Below are 15,368 nucleotides of genomic sequence, written 5' to 3'. Positions count from 1 at the left end.
CTGCCTGTAGGTTTGATGTTTTACTTATTTGAGTTGAGATACAAGCTGCATGCAGTAAGCCGTGTAAAGTGCCCTGGCCTTAGAGAGCCACTTGATGGGTTTTTCATACCTATAGACCTAGAAGAAAAGCCTGGAGATAGACATAAAAAACCAGCCACCAGAAAGCCTCCGGAGCACAGCTCTACTCTGTTACACATGAGGTCGCTATGAATTGCAGTCAGTGCCGCGGTAACTGGTATATACCTGTGAGAGCCCTCCTAGATCCAGGTGTTCTGGGGCCCTTCTGTCGGTGCCTCCCAGCTGGGTTAGCCCAGCTCACTGGGCTTCAGTCACTCGCGCATGTTTAATGGTGGTTCCTCTGCAGCTCTGGCCGCCCACCAGTCAGACCAAAGCAGTCATTTTTAAGGACTAGGTGACACTTGCCCAGCGCCCCCTGTGTCCCAGGCCTTGTCCTCAGCACTGTGTGTGTATTAACTCACTTAATCTCACAACAACGCTGCCGAGAAAGAACCATTGTTTCCCTCAACCTACAGATGAGGAAGTGGAAGCACAGAGGGGTTAAGTAGCTTTGACAGGTCACAGAGCTTGTTAGTGATATAGTCTGAGACAGTATAAGATGAGCCTCGTACCCCGGGAGGCCCCTTTAGATTTCCTAAGGGACTCAAACAGCCCTGCAGGGAGGTGACGTAAATGTACTGACGAAGACACTGAGTCATCCAGCAGAGCTGGGGTTGAAAGCCAGGGTGCTGGGCTCCAGGCCCATGGTCTTGTCCACTGCGTGTGGCGCCCCCTGCTGTGGCCCACTCCAAGGCTCTCCCTCACTTCCTGCCCTCCCTCCCACCTCCACTCCGTGCAGCTGCTGACGACTCAGAGAGTGAGCTGTGCCCACATCTACAGCGCCCTAGACCAGACGGCCCGTAAGATCAACTTGGCCAAGTTCACGCACGGCAAGTGCTCTGCCCTCATCGTGACTGACCTGGCGGCCCGTGGCCTGGACATCCCACTGCTGGACAACGTCATCAACTACAGCTTCCCCGCCAAGGGCAAGCTCTTCCTGCACCGCGTGGGTAAGGGCCAGAGCCCGGACCAGGCGTGGATCTGTGGAGGGACCCAAGGGCACGGGACTCAACCTTGGCCATGACAGATGGGGAAACTGAGGCGCAGGGCAGGGAGCAGGAAACGAGACTGAGGGATGCAGTCCAGGCAGGATGCTAACAGGCAGTTCCACAGCTCTGACAAGGAGACTCTTCCTCTTGTAGGTTCACCGGGCCTGGGCTTTATCTGTCACGTTCCTGCTGTGGTCCTTGCCCATGTGGCCCCCCAGGTCCCCTCCTCCCTGACAGTCCTCTCCCTGAAGCTGGTTCTCTCAGTTGCTTCCTTAGGTACCTTTGCAGCCTTTTAAATAACATTTAAAGTAGTGAAGGCCCCTGGGTGGCACAGTTTGTGCCTGACTGCTAACCTGAGGTTGGCAGCGTGAACTCACCTAGTGGCCCCGCAGAAGAAAGCCTTGGTGATCTCCTTCCGTAAAGAGTAAGCCAAAGAAAACCCCGTGGAGCAGTTGTGCTCTGACACGCAGGGTTGCCGTGAGTCAGGATCGACTGGACAACAGTGGGCTTGCTTTCTGGTCTGGCTTATGGCTGTAATCTAAATAACCAGCTCTCAGTCAGCGGGCTTTTAAGCCGTCTCTCGTTCGGGGCTCTGGAAGTCAGCCCTGCAGTCAGCATCCTGTGGCTGAATCTTTGCATTCTCAATTATTCCTTTTGGGAAAATCCCCAGAAGTGGGGATGCTAAAGTCTGTGGATACCGACTGGAGAAGTGCTTCATGTGTGGTTTTGCCAGCCTTCCCAGAGTGCCATGTGACTGTCAGGCCCCTTCCCTTTCGTAGATGGGACCAGTGGCTCAGCTAGGCGGGGGCCTTGCCCTGGCCCACACCCTCGGGGTTTGGCACGGGGACTCGTGGCTGAGGGTGGGGTTCTTCTGCTCCTTGGTTTGATCATCTCTTCCCCACAGGTCGTGTGGCCCGGGCTGGCCGAAGTGGCACAGCCTACTCCTTGGTGGCCCCGGACGAGGTCCCCTACCTGCTGGACCTGCACCTCTTCCTGGGCCGTGCCCTCACCCTCGCCCGCCCCCACGAGGAGCCCTCAGGTGAGTGGAGCGGGGCCCGGCTGGGGGCCCCCATAGAGTTCATGTTGGGGACAGGGGTGAAGCTTACCCATCCTGGCCTGAGAGAAGGTGGGGGCAGGTATGAGCACAGGAGCCTCAGCTTCCTCATCTCTAAAATGGGATCATCAGAGTGCTGCCTTGCAAGACTGGCAAAACATTGGTAGTTCATACTCCATTCTTTTTGTCTTTGCTTATTATCCATAATAAAAAGCTAGAACAACAAACACCACACAAAAAAGAACAGGAGGCACTTTCCTCATGGGTTTGAGGGAAAAAGGAGATAATGTATTTATTTAACATGGTGTTGGGCACGTAGTAAGTCTCCATAATTGGGCTCTTGATATTGTTGAGCCTGCCTCTGCCCCTAACTCATTTGATAACCCTGGGGAAGTAATTTAACCTCTCAGAGCCTCAGTTTTCTCATCTGAAAAATAGGGTTGCTGTGGAGATTGAATGATGTAATGTGGGAGCCTGCACGCATTTTCTTACAGAGCTAGATAATATTTTAGGTTTGGGCAGCTACTTGTTTCTGCCGTTGTGGCGTAAAAGCAGCCATAGACAATACACAGATGGATGCGTGTATTTACAGAAGCAGGCGGCTGGTCTCCAAGCTGTAGTTTGCTGACCCCTGGTCTAATGCTTTCAAGTGCTGAGCACAGTGCTGGCAGTGGGAGCCAACCTGATAAGTGGTGGTTTCTTACGTGGTCACGATTTTGTGACTGTTTCTCTGAGAATTGGGGACCAGGAGAGGGTCGGGAGGGAAGGCAGGGGTGTGGGCAGGGGAGCCGGGCTGGATGGCCTCTGACGGGCGCTGTGTGGGTGGCAGATGTGGCTCGCGTGGACGGTGTGCTGGGCCGCGTGCCGCAGAGCGTGGTAGACGACGAGGACTGCAGCCTGCAGAGCACGCTGGTGGCATCGCTGGAGCTGCGGGGCCTGGGCCGTGTGGCCGACAACGCCCAGCAGCAGTACGTGCGCTCCAGGCCAGCACCCTCACCCGAGTCCATCAAGAGGGCCAAGGCGCTGGACCTTGCGGGGCTGGGCCTACACCCACTCTTCAGTGAGTCCCTGCATGGGGTGGCAGATGGGTAGCGAGGCGGAGGGCGGGCCCTGCAGAACCGAGCCCTGGCCTCACACCTCCCCCCCACCAGGCTCGCGCTTCGGGGAGCAGGAGCTGCTGCGGCTGCGGCTGGTGGACAGTATCAAGAAGTACCGCTCACGGGCAGTGAGTGAGGGCCTGGGCGGGACCACACACTGGCTCGGAGCAGCCTGGGCACAGGGGTGCTGTGGTGCCTGTACTTCGGGGGCACCCCTGATCTGGGGCAAGACCATGGGATTGAGCTTCTTAGTCTGCAGCCTGGGCCCCGTCAGTGTCTCTAGAAATGCCTCTCGTTCTGGAATCATCTCTGCTGGTCTCCAGCAGATGCACAACTGAGACCACCCCACCGTTTACGAATGGGTAGACTGAGGCGCATGGGGCAGGAAGTGTAGAGGCCTGACGACCTGGCTTCCGATTGCCTCTCCTCCCTCCCTCATCTTGACCCCCCCCCACAGCACCCATCTTATGCTTAAGGAAGGGTGCACAAGAGAGAGACCATTGTCAGGGATGGGGCTGGGGGTGGTCCTAGCTGTGTGACCACGGGCAGGTTATCGCCCTCTCTGAGCTCCTCTTGTTGTGGGATGGGGGTGATGAGGGTACCCGCCTCGTAGAGCTGAGAGGACTTGGGGATCTCAGTCCACCATCTGGCACCTGGTAGGCACCTACAGAGCTGGTGAGGGTGGGGCTGGTGCAGAGGAGACCCATGGCTGAGGGACTCGGGTGTCTCCCTGCAGACCATCTTTGAGATCAATGCCTCCAGCCGGGACCTGAGCAGCCAGGTGATGCGCGCCAAGCGGCAGAAGGATCGCAAAGCCATCGCCAGCTTCCAGCAGGGGCAACAGGAGGGTCTGGCAAACCCAGCCCCAAGCGCCCAGGCCCTGAGCATCCCGGCACTGAGTGACCCTGCCCTGGTGGAGGAGAAGCCCAGGGGGGAGGAAGAGGAGGCCGAAAAGAGCGTGGAGGTACAGGCCCTGCCTTGAGGACCCTGGAGGCCAGCCCCGAGGTTGCGGGGTTGGGGGTTGTCTCAGCTCCTTGCCTGTTTACAGCCTGGGGGACTGGAAGCTGTGGCTCACCCGCTCGGCCTTGTCCCTGCCTGTCCTTGAGACAGGGCCTGTACCTTGTGTGCAGATGAGGAAACAGGCTCCAACAGGAGACTCGGCTTGGGCCGGTGGGTGGGAAGGCAGGAGGGCATCCTGGGGCTGCAGCCATGACACTGGGCCTCGGTGGCCAGGACGTCTTCACAGAGATTGTGGGCCGGAAGCGGCGGCGGCTAGGTCCCAACGGGGGAGCCAAGAGGCGGCGGGCAGAGGCCCGGCAGCAGGACCGGGACTTCTACGTGCCCTACCGGCCCAAGGACTTCGACAGTGAGCGAGGGTGAGTGGGGTTGGGTCCCGGGGCTGGGTCGGGGCCAGGGGGGCCTTCATCTCCCCTTTCATGCCTTCCTGCCTCTGCAGCCTGAGTGTCGGGGACAGTGGGGCCTTCGAGCAGCAGATGGCCGGGGCCGTCCTGGACCTGATGGGGGACGAAGCCCAGAACCTGACCCGGGGCCGGCAGCAGCTCAAATGGTGAGCGAGCTGGAGCTTGGGCCCGCACTGGTGATGCCACCCCCGAATGTCCCAACCCCACCACCTGGAGCAGGTCCCGTGGCGTGGGCATGACCCCGCCTGTCCTTTCCCCTTGCTTTGACCCTCTGCAGCGGAGATCCCAACCCCATCTCCACTTTTTTTGCTGGCTGGTTTCTGCAGACAGGGCCTAGAGCCTGTTTTGCCCATGAGGACTTGGCGGCCCAGATCAGTGACAGGATTCTTCCGAGGGGCCAGAGAAGTAGCAGAGCAGGGATCAGAAACCCCTGAAGCAGGTCCCCCAGCTGGTGCCAGGACCGTGTCCCCACACTCCCTATGGGACTCGGGGCTGCAGGGAACAGGCCTTTATTGAGTACCCGCCTTCATTTAACCCAATCACCCAGGGAAGGGGGCAGGAGAGGAGATAGGCTTCCCAGGCCCCTCCACTGCAGCCCCCAACTCTCCTCCCTCCCCCAGGGACCGGAAGAAGAAGCGGTTTGTGGGGCAACCTGGACAGGAGGACAAGAAGAAGATCAAGACTGAGAGTGGGCGCTACATCAGCAGTTCCTACAAGCGGGACCTGTATCCTTGGGGTGGGGTGGGGGCTGGAGGAGGGGCTTGTGTCTGCTGGACAGGGAGAAGCCTGACTGGATGGGGCCTGTGTCTGTGGGGCGGGGCCTGCTTCCAGCCCAGCATGCACCGTCCCACATGAGCTCCCTTAACGTGGCCTCCAAGCTACCAGAAGTGGAAACAGAAACAGAAGATTGATGACCGGGACTCAGAGGAGGAGGGGCCGTCTGAGCGGCGAGGCCCCGAGAGAAGAGGTGGGAAGTGGGGCCATGGCCGAGGTAAGGGCAGGGTGGGGACTGTGGTGGGCACAGCCGGGTAGGGGTGGACAGGTTGATGGAGAAACTGAGGCACAGAGGTGCTAATGTCACATGGCCTGAGTGTGATGGCGTGGGGTGCGTGCCGGTGTATGTAGGTACTTTGTCACCCGCCCACACGTACCTGGACCCCACCCACATCCCCACAGGTGTCACTCAGCCTGAAGTCAGTCCCCTGTCCGGGGTTCCTCCTCTCTGCCCCCTTGTGTGTAGCTCTGCCTGTCCTCTTGTCTTTGATATCTGATCTCTTTCTCTATGTGTCTCTAGGTCTCTCTGGGTCTATCTCTCTCCTTCGATTACTCTGTTCTTTTTTCTCTTTCTGGCTATTTCTTTTCATGTTTTTCTCTCATTATGTCTATTCTTGTCTCTCTCCTTTTGCTTTTCTGTGTGCTGATGTGTGTCTGTCCCTTTCTCGTCTCTGGGCAGGCCCTGCCTCTCCTGGGTCCTCTCGTTTGTCAGCCCCGGTCTCACCTTTGTGGAGCACACAGTGCTCTGGACAGTGAGGGTGGTCCTGGGAGGCGGGTGGGGAGGGCTGTGGGAAGTGAATGCAGTGAAGGTGGTCCCAGGAGGTGAGGGGGGAGCTGTGGGCAATGAGTACAGTAAGGGTGGACTATGGGCAGTAAGGACGGTGCCAGGAGGTGAGGGTAGACTGTGGGCTGTAAGGGTGGTCCTGGGAGGTTAGGGAGTTGTGGGCAGTGAATACGGTGAGAGTGGTCCCAGGAAATGAGGGGGCTGCGGGCAGTGAGTGCAGTGAGGGTGGTCCCAGGGGGTGAGGGAACTGTGGGCAGTAAGGGTGGTCCCGGGAGGTGAGGGGGCTTGGCTGCGGGAGACCAGCTGCTGCTCCTATACCCATCCTTACTGGTGGTGTGGGGTCCCTGTTGGGCAGTGAGTGCACTGAGGCCCAGTGGAGACATTCGGGGCCACCCTAGTGACCATCTGTCTGGGAGCCCTGGGAAGGTTACTGTTGTGGGAAGGGGCCTGGTGAGAAAGGAGGAGGAGGAAGCAGGGCTTAGTGAGGTGGCAGGAAGGCATGTGGCAACTGCCCTCCCACAAGGTGGAAGAACAGGCTTTCCTGGCACTTGCGTGGCTGGCCATGCTGGGGCTGCTGACCTTACCGCTGCCACTGTGCTGTGTGACCTTGGGCCAGGCCCTGCCTCTCTCTAGCCTCCTCTCGTCTCTCTCCTGCCAAAGGGAAGGTTAAGCGACAGCCTTTTTCATCTAACAGGCCTAGAGCATGCAGTCCACAGAGACACTCCGTGACTGCGGGGTTCCCAGAACAATGTCTGGTACTAGTAGGTGCTCAACGAACCTTTGTTGGATGATCGATAATGACAAGGGTTATACTTAGCAGGAAGGAGCCCTGGTGGTGCAGTGGTTAAGCACTCCACTGCTAACCGAAAGGCCGGCAGTTTGAACCCACCAGCTGAAGCTAATGTGGCAGTCTGCTTCCATAAAGATTTACAGCCTTGGAAACCCTACGGAGCAGTTCTCCTCTGTCGTATAGGGTCGCTATGATTGGGAATTCACTGGCTGGCAACGGGTTTATAGTTAGGAGGCGCTTACTATGGACCAGGCCCTGTTCTGAGCACATTACCCATACTAGCTCGTTCACACCTCATTAGGACTTCACGAAATAGCTCCTGTTATTCCCAATTCACAGGTGGGGAAAGTGAGGCCCAGAGAAGTAATTTGCTCAAGGTTCAAGAGGTCACAGCTGGGATTTGAACCCCAGCAGTGCTAGCTTGAGGTTCCACGCTGTTGAGCAGTACACTAGACTGCCTAGCTCTTATTAAGCACCCACTGTGTGCTGGACACAGGCCACAGCAGTGCACATGGGGTACAGGAGCAGCCCAGGGGGCTTCTGGGAAGAGGAGATGTGGGGAATCGACCCCAAGACTGAGCTCACGGATTCGCTGTCCCTCCCACAGGCACGTCCCAGCCCCGTAGCCCAGGCCCCCCTGCAGGCCGAGTGCGCTCCGAGCTCAAGACCAAGCAGCAGATCCTGAAGCAGCGGCGCCAGGCCCAGAAGATGCGCTTCCTGCAGCGCGGGGGTCTCAAGCAGCTCTCAGCCCGCAATCGCCACCGGGCCCAGGAGCTGCAGCGGGGAGCCTTTGGCCGGGGCACCCGTTCCAAGAAAGGCAAGATGAGAAAGAGGATGTAAGGATCTGGCCCCAAGGCCCTCACTCGGCTCAAGGTGGACGTCGGGAAACACTTCCTGACTCCTACTGCATGCTTGGCCCTGTGCCGGACACTCGGATTGGGGCTCCCTGAGGAGGCCTTGTCCACAGGAAAAGTGCTGTAGGGTCACTTCAGCAGGCTCTTGAAGGGTGCCTAGGAGTTCGCCAGCAAAGCCAGGTCGGCCAGGCTTTAAATTGGCAACTTCACTACTGCTGCTTCCATGTGTGCTGGGGTCCGAGGCCATGGCCACATGGTCTTAGCCCCGAATGCCTGAGCCCCTGGGATGTGTATTTTAAATGTAATAAACCTTTATTGAGCACCCCTGGTGGACGAGAGTGCCGCGTCTACTCAGGGAGTTGGAAGGGGGAGATACAGGTACAAAAATCCCAGCTGACGTTGTGGTGGGTAGTTGCAGAGCGTGTGAACACGCCCAGAATGGTCCTACCTGGCCTCCCACAGCCCGCTGGGGTGGGCTGTGTTGGTGTCTCCATTTTGCAGATGACAAAACTGAGGCTCAGAGGCTGAGGCAGTTGCCTTGGTTGGGGAGCCTGATGCTGGTGGTTCCCCTGCTTCCTGTGGGACAGGCTGTAGCTGGAGGAGGATGTAGGAGTGGGTGGGGTACAGCGTCTGGGTCAGAGGGCACAGCAGCTCCCCTCTGGCCGGCCTCTGGCTGTGAAGGGGTTAACACTGCCCACCACACCCTGAGGTCAGAGCCAGGCCTGCCCTCTGCGGTGGCCACCAGCTTGCTCCAAGGCTTCCCACTCCTGTTTGGGGTCCTAGGAAGGTCAAGGGCAACCTCCAGTGGCTGGAATTTCAGCGCAGGGCCGTCAGTCCACAGTGGAGGGGCCTTGTGGGCAGGCACCGTCCTACAGATTTCCACACCCCCTGATGTGTGACCCTCCTGCTGGTCCTAAGAAAAACCCCACTGCCATCAAGTCGATTCCGACTCATAGTGACCCTATGGGACAGAGTAGAACTCCCCATTGGGTTTCCAAGGAGCTATTGGTGGATTTGAACTGTGAGTCTTTTGGTTACCAGCCATAGTTCTTTCACCACTGCACCACCAGGGCTCCCCTGTTGGTCCTACTTACTTTAATTTGCTGTGGGTCAGGATCCAAGCTAGTTAGTTTAATCCCCACAACTGTTCTGGTGGGGAAGGTATGGTCCCGACCCTGGTTTACAGGTGAGGCACGAGTCACTGGTGCCAGGCCACACAGTGGATGAGGGGCCAGCAGGGACTGGCATCCCACACACAACTCCTCATCACTGTCACCATGGGCCACAGTTATGGAGTACTTGCTGTGTGGCAGGGTCATTTAAGCCCACAACAACCCTAGCAGGCTCAGATCTTGCCCACCTTTTAGGTGAGGAGACAGTCCACATCCCATAGGAAATGTGGGAGCTGTTTTCCAGGGCCAGGTCCCCAGTGGGGCCCTCCTTCCCCACTGCTCACCTGGGTCAAGGTTCAGCCTGACGGAGGCTGGCCAGCATGCCGGAGAGGTCTTGGATGAACTGCTTGACCTGGTGGGCCCCGACAAGAGCCAAGGTCACATCCTCGAGTCACTGTCCAGTCCCCACCCCCTGGGAGGTGGACAAGCAGGGTTGGGAGGCTAGAGACCCCTGTTAAAGGACCAGCAGAGGGGTTTCCAGAGGCAGCCGTGAGGTCCTAGCCTGTGTCCCGGGTTTTTCAAGCCTCTGGCCAAGCCTCTCAGATGGTGCTCTTTAGCAGCCATCTTGCAGGCTTTCTAGCTGACTCACCTGTTCCAAAATGAATCTCATTCACATAAGTTTACTTTTTTTCCTTTTAATTGATTCACTCATGTTTGTTGGTTTATGACCTATCATCTTCTCTATGTTGGCCCTCTTTTATTTTGTTTTAATTAGCTTATTTATATGAGCTTAATGAACACGAGGGACCCACTGCCAAGAACAAGAAGTTGATGGGTAATTTACAAGTCCCTATATGTTCCCCCTTCCCCTGTATTTGTTATTTAAATAAACATCTGAGAAGGAAACTTCGTCTCTGCCAAAAATGAGAACAATAAAGATACAGGTTTTGCTAAACAGGAGAACTGGAAAAATAATAATGCAATGGAAATAACTGTTCATTGAATTCTGGCCACTGCTGCTCCCTGCTGGAAGGTGTGAGGCTCAGGTCTGCAGGTGCCGGAGTATTTCAGGCTGACCAGAGAGCCCTGGTGGTGCAGTGGTTAAGAGTTATGGCTAGTTAACCAAAAGGTTGGCAGTTTGAATCCACCAGCCACTCCTTGGAAACCCTATGGGCAGTCCTACGCTGTCCTATAGGGTCGCTATGAATTGGAATTGACCCAACAGCAATGGGTTTGATTTTTTTCCTTTAAAAGGCATAGTTGGAGCCCTGGTGGCACAGCGGTTAAAAGCTACGGCTGTTAACCAAAAGGTCGGCAGTTCAAATCCACTAGCCACTCCTTGGCGAACCTTATGGGGGCAGTTCTACTCTGTACAATAGGGTCGATGGTGACGGTTTTTTTTTTTTTTTTTTTAAAAAGGCATAGTCAAGAAGCCCTGGTGGTGTAACAGTGAAGCCCTCTGCTGCTAGCCGAAGGTCAGTGGTTCAAACCCATCAGCCACTCTGTGGTACAAGGATGTGGCAGTCTGCTTCTATAAGGATTATAGCCTTGAAAACCCTACGGGGCAGCTCTACTCTGTCCTGTAGGGTCTCTGTGAGTCAGGATTGATGGCACACAGTGACAGCAACAAAGGCACAGTTGACCATCTGTCAGTTTGTCACACTCTGCTGTCGTGTTGCTGTGATGCTGGAAGCTATGTCACCAGTATTGCAAATAGCAGGGTCACCCTGGTAGTCAGGTTTCAGCAGAGCTTCCTGTCAAAGACAAACTAGGAAGAAAGGGCTGGCAATTTACTTGCAAAAATCAGCCAGTGGAAACCCTACGGATCATAATGGAACACTGTCCAACTCGATTGCTTTGGACATGTCATACAGGGAGTGAGAGGGTCAGGGATTACTAAAAGCCAGCCTCCTAGATTCTTATCAGTGCTGCCACTTGTTTGAGCTGTTGGATCTTGGGAGGAAAGAGGGGCTCGTGGCATAACGTATGGGGGGGTCTGTCAGTACCTGCCCTTCATCGGGGAGAGCACCAAGTCCGGGGTGGGGGCACTTCACCTTCCTTCAGGTAGCAAGCAGGTCACTGAGTCACCATCAGAATCAAGACTGGAACCCAGGACTGCCAGGTGGAGTACCCCAGGCAGCAGTGGAACCCCCATCTGTGGGACTGGGGGCACTGGGCCCTGACCAGAGGCCATGCTTAACCTGGAGAAGCTGCCGCTCATGGTGAGATTTCTGGCATCACGGTGTTTCTGACAAGTGTTTGGGGACTAGAAGTGAAATAGAGAGGGGGCCTCACCTGCTCCAGCTGCCCCTCAGTGTCCTCGAGGTCCAGGTTGGGCGGCTGCCTCTGATGCTGGCATACTACTTGGAACAGGTTGAGCGCCGCCATCCTCGTCCGTCCCAGGAGCAGGGTCTTCTCCGCTGCTGTGTTCTGGATCTGAATCCACTTGGATTCCTGGTAAATAGACCCCCACCCTTTTGAGCAAGGATCGAACTGACGGCCGGATGGCTGGAGTCTCATCCGCATCCACTTCCGGCCCAGTCAATGCAAACATGCGCTCGGGTTCTGAGAGGGCCGGCCGCCTGTGCCCTAAATTGCTTTCAGATGCCTGAAATCCCAACATCGGTGCCGCTGCCCTCCGTGTTAAGCATTGCCCCTCCGTTCTCATCACTCCGCGCACACCCCTCGCGGTGTGAGGCTGGAGATGGGGGCTCCCACCGCGCCCTGGCGGCCGTACCCAGTGCAGCGTGCGCTCGCGAGCCTCTTCCAGTCGCTCCCGCAGCTGCGCGCGCCTTTGGCCATGCCAAAGCACCTCGTCCTGCCAGGTGTCCTGCAGCCGCTGCAGCCGCGCCCGCGCCGCCTCCAGCTCTGCCAGCCGCTCGCGCTCCGTGCGCCTCAGCGCCGCCTGCGTGTCGGCCAGGCTGTCGAAGCGCGCCACCAGCTCCGGGACCCCCTGGAACTAGGGTGGTGGAGATCAGAGAGGAACTCACACAGGGCAGTAGCCCCCCGCCCTCCTCATCTCAGCTGGCGCGCTCCTCCCAGAACCTCCTCACTTAGCCCAGCTGTAAAATGGGGGCATCGCACGGCCCCTGCCCCGGAAGTGGTATTACAGAAGCCAGAAAGTCTGAGATGAGAGCCCTACCCCTCCCCACCAATCAAGACCAACTAAGCTTTACCACCTGTGGCTAATATGCATCCTTAATTTATTCAACTAATATTTACCAGATGGTTAGGCCCACCCCTCCCCACCTGCCTGACTGTGTGACCTTGGGTAAGAACTTTCTGAGCCTCAGTTTCCCCATTTGTAAAATGGGGTTGACAATAACAGGACCTGCTCACTTTATTGGGCTGTGGGGGAAGAATCCAGGAGCACAAATCGTGTCCCTGGCATACAGTTAAGGCTCAATAAGTGGTGGGTCCTGCCATACAGTCAGCGCTCCAGTACTGTGCCCACCCAAAGCCGTCCCCGAGGCCACCCAAAGCCGTCCCCGAGGCCACCCGGCGCTGCACGGTGGCGCTGAGTCCCAACGCCTCCTGCCCGAGGCTTACCTCGGGCAGCCGCTCCAACACCTGTCCCAGCAGGCGCGCGCAAGGCGCCAGGTGCTCCAGCCTGCGCTGCAGCAGCGCGCGCTCCCGCCGTAGCTCCTCCAGCTGGGCCCACAGCCGCCGCGCCTCCGCCTCCTGGCGGCCCGCGCAGTGTCCCTCCTCCGCCGCCCTGCGCAGCGCGCGGCTGCGCCGGGCCTCCGCATCCTGGGGCGGGGGCCAGAGGCGGCAAGCCTCAGGATCCAGAGTTTGAGGAGCTTGCCCCTTCCACGTTTCCCCAACGCTAGCACCCCTTGCCCTGGATGGCAAACGCCAGGGCCTCTGATTTGGGTCCTTCACGCCGCCCCCTTTTTTCAACAGCTACAGGCTGTTAGTGCGAACTTCCCACCACTACCTTTTGTATTCCTAAGCCCACTTATTTATGTGACCTATCCGGCCCCTAATAGGGTTTTGACTATGACCCTTTCGATCCCCTCCCCCGTCAGTCTCCACCTACCTGCAAGAACTTGTCAAAGCGCAAAAAGGACCCCTTTAGCTCCTGCTCCTTCTGTTCCAGCTGTTCCCAGCGCTGCTGTAGGGCCGCCATCGTGGTCTGGAACACCTGGGTGTGAGAAGAGGGGTGTTTGTCTGGAGGCTCAGGTCAAGTTAGGGGTTTAGGTTCACACTTAACACCTCCCCTCTATTGTCCCTGATCTTGTCGCAGCCCCCCCTGCTCAAACCTATCTGTGTCCATTGCCCTCAGGATGAAGTCCAAGCACTCTACTGCAGCCCCGGCTTGCCAGGGTCCCTCCCCTTTGGGGCTCACCTTACCCTTTCTCCTCTGACACTCTGCCAAGCACTTGACCACTTTGCTTTGTCTTCACCTTCCAGACTTTGCATATGATGTTCCTTCTGTCTGTTTCTTCCCCCTCATCCTGTCCTACTTTGCTAGATAAGCTGACTTGCCCTTCAGCAATCGGTAAGACATCACTTTCTCCAGGAAGCCCTCCTCGACTACTCCCATGTGGAGTTAGAGGCTTCCTCTGGGCTCCCACAGTTCCTGCCTGGTGCTTTTCTGCTTCCCCCATCTTAGCAGTCACCACCCAGATGCCTGTCTATCTCCCTCTCTAAACTATGATCCCCATGAGGACAGCATTGTGGTGAGACCTCCAGAGCCCTATGCAGGTGCCTAGTACATAGTAGGTGCTCAGTGCATGCTTATTGGTATCAGTGACTGATCTCACTTGATCCTCATTTCACAGATGAGGAAATCAAGGTTGAGTGCGAGTGGCTAGCAAGTGGGCTTTATCACTTCCCGTCCCCCTTCTCACTGCCCAGTCCCCACTCCCATTTTTTTGTCTGCTGTCCCAAAGAGTCTCGGGGGACCAGCTGCTCACCTCCTTCTGGGCCCGCAGGCTCTGGTCTGCAGCCTTCAGCTCCTGCCTCTTCTCCAGGAGCCGCAGCACTGGGGGGAACTGGTGCACATTCTGCTCTGGTATCTTCCTGCAGAGGGGTGAGGAGGAGGTGGAGGTGAAGAGCCAGGGGTGGCTCAAAAGCCCCAAAGCAAGACAGGGGCAAAAATCCTCAGACAAATTCCTTCCCAGCTTGGTGTGAATGATTTCACTTCAGCTGAATGTCAGTTGGGTGGGGGTCAGAAGCAGGTTAGTGACCTGGGCTATTGGCCCAGCTCTGCACCTAGCTTCTCTGAGAAAGCCCAGGGTTCCTCTCTGATCCTTGGTTTCTTCTTCGTGAAGTGGGGCGATAGTCCACCATGAACTGTCCAAGGAAGCCAGGACTCAGGGGAGAGGATTAGGGGCTGGGCCACCCCACCCACTCCTGACCTTTCTCCTGATCTCTCGCCACTGCTGGCCACTCACCTTGGCAGCTTCTCTTGTAAGGCCAGTCGGAAGTATTCCTCCCAGGGGACTGCCATACTTCCGTCTTTCTTTCCACTGGCTGGGGTTTTGCACACGCTTAGGAGGGCCTGGGGGGCTCTGATGGAGGAAGGAGCAGCCACTTGCTTGCTCAGTACTCCCAGAAGGCAGCACCAAGCAGGCCCTGGTTGCCCGGGCAACCAACGACACAACATTCCATTTCCTGGCTGAGGCCAGAGGAATCCACACCGGAAGGAGAGGGAGAGGATGGGGGGGAGGGGAGCAGCGTCTGCCCCTCTGGGGGAGCCTTGGATTCTGGATCTGAATTGGGGTGCAGTGGAAAGAACACGGGTCTCTTGGCCAAGAATTTGCCTCTCACAGTGCCCAAAATCTGGTCCAGCCCTGGGCTATCACTCCCAGGAAAGGCGCTGAGGGCCTGCTGCATTCCATCCAGCCCTGAGCTGGTGATGGGCTAACCTGGCCATGTCTCATGGGGTCCCCAGTCTGGTTAGGGCAGATAGAGGGGTGCCCTCAGTACCTCCTAATGGAGACTGGCCTGGAAGGGACATGTGATCTGGACTTGGAGGTGGCGGGTACGTGCATGGGGACGATGGGAGTGAAAGAGCTGACATGGTATCTAATTTAACCCTTGAAACAGCCGTGCAGGGGGTGATATTATAGAAAAATACTCAAAATAGTTTAACAAACACCTGTGGGTCTTCCACCTGGAAGGGAACCCAAAACCAAAACAAAACCTGTTGCTGTCAAGTCGATTCTGACTCATAGTGACCCTGTAGGACAGAGTAGACCTACCCCATAGGGTTTCCAAGACTGTAATCTTTACAGAAGCCGACTGCCACATCTTTCTCCCACAGAGTAGCTAGTGGGTTCGAACTGCCGACCTTTCGGTTAGCAGCCGAGCGTTTAACCACAGCACCACCAGGGCTCCTTGGAAGGGAACAGTATGTGCAAAGGCCCAG

At 57.0% G+C, this 15,368-nt stretch overlaps 2 protein-coding genes across 3 annotated transcripts in view; one reads left to right on the top strand and one right to left on the bottom strand.

Moving 5' to 3' along the window:
* The window catches only part of DDX54 (DEAD-box helicase 54), a 33,846-nt gene extending 25,644 nt beyond the window's left edge, over positions 1-8,202 (top strand). The window contains exons 11-20 of one of the 2 annotated variants that reach the window (XM_064272235.1): positions 857-1,067; positions 2,011-2,145; positions 2,990-3,220; positions 3,312-3,385; positions 3,994-4,221; positions 4,491-4,633; positions 4,714-4,824; positions 5,299-5,403; positions 5,557-5,645; positions 7,634-8,202. In XM_064272235.1, the coding sequence (XP_064128305.1) occupies positions 857-1,067; positions 2,011-2,145; positions 2,990-3,220; positions 3,312-3,385; positions 3,994-4,221; positions 4,491-4,633; positions 4,714-4,824; positions 5,299-5,403; positions 5,557-5,645; positions 7,634-7,866 (1,560 nt within the window). In that variant the 3' untranslated portion in view covers positions 7,867-8,202. Of the gene's footprint in view, positions 1-856; positions 1,068-2,010; positions 2,146-2,989; positions 3,221-3,311; positions 3,386-3,993; positions 4,222-4,490; positions 4,634-4,713; positions 4,825-5,298; positions 5,404-5,556; positions 5,670-7,633 lie in introns of both variants that reach the window. The other variant, XM_064272234.1, reaches the window with a different exon arrangement.
* A 124-nt stretch (positions 8,203-8,326) lies between these two features.
* Positions 8,327-15,361, bottom strand: CFAP73 (cilia and flagella associated protein 73). Its single transcript, XM_003419288.4, has 7 exons — positions 14,392-15,361; positions 13,912-14,017; positions 13,032-13,136; positions 12,542-12,742; positions 11,730-11,951; positions 11,288-11,446; positions 8,327-9,404 (listed from the first exon to the last, which is right to left on the bottom strand). The coding sequence occupies exons 1-7, from the start codon at positions 14,601-14,603 to the stop codon at positions 9,342-9,344; spliced, it is 1,068 nt and encodes a 355-aa protein (XP_003419336.2). The 5' UTR covers positions 14,604-15,361; the 3' UTR covers positions 8,327-9,341.
* Between the last annotated feature and the right edge of the window lie 7 nt (positions 15,362-15,368).

This window comes from Loxodonta africana, chromosome 19 (assembly GCF_030014295.1).
Source record: "Loxodonta africana isolate mLoxAfr1 chromosome 19, mLoxAfr1.hap2, whole genome shotgun sequence".
Lineage (NCBI taxonomy): Eukaryota > Metazoa > Chordata > Mammalia > Proboscidea > Elephantidae > Loxodonta > Loxodonta africana.
Note: the sequence above shows the minus strand (reverse complement) of the source record. Positions and strands in the feature narration are given on the sequence as shown.

What these genes read in the sequence shown, in the direction of transcription:
- CFAP73 (XM_003419288.4), bottom strand. Translation starts at nt 14,603, where the DNA reads ATGTTGTGTCGTTGGTTGCCCGGGCAACCAGGGCCTGCTTGGTGCTGC. An exon ending in GCCTGCGGGCCCAGAAGGAG is followed by an intron (nt 13,137 to 13,911) that starts GTGAGCAGCTGG and finishes TCTCACACCCAG; the next exon opens with GTGTTCCAGACCACGATGGC. An exon ending in TGTTGGAGCGGCTGCCCGAG is followed by an intron (nt 11,952 to 12,541) that starts GTAAGCCTCGGG and finishes CCACCACCCTAG; the next exon opens with TTCCAGGGGGTCCCGGAGCT.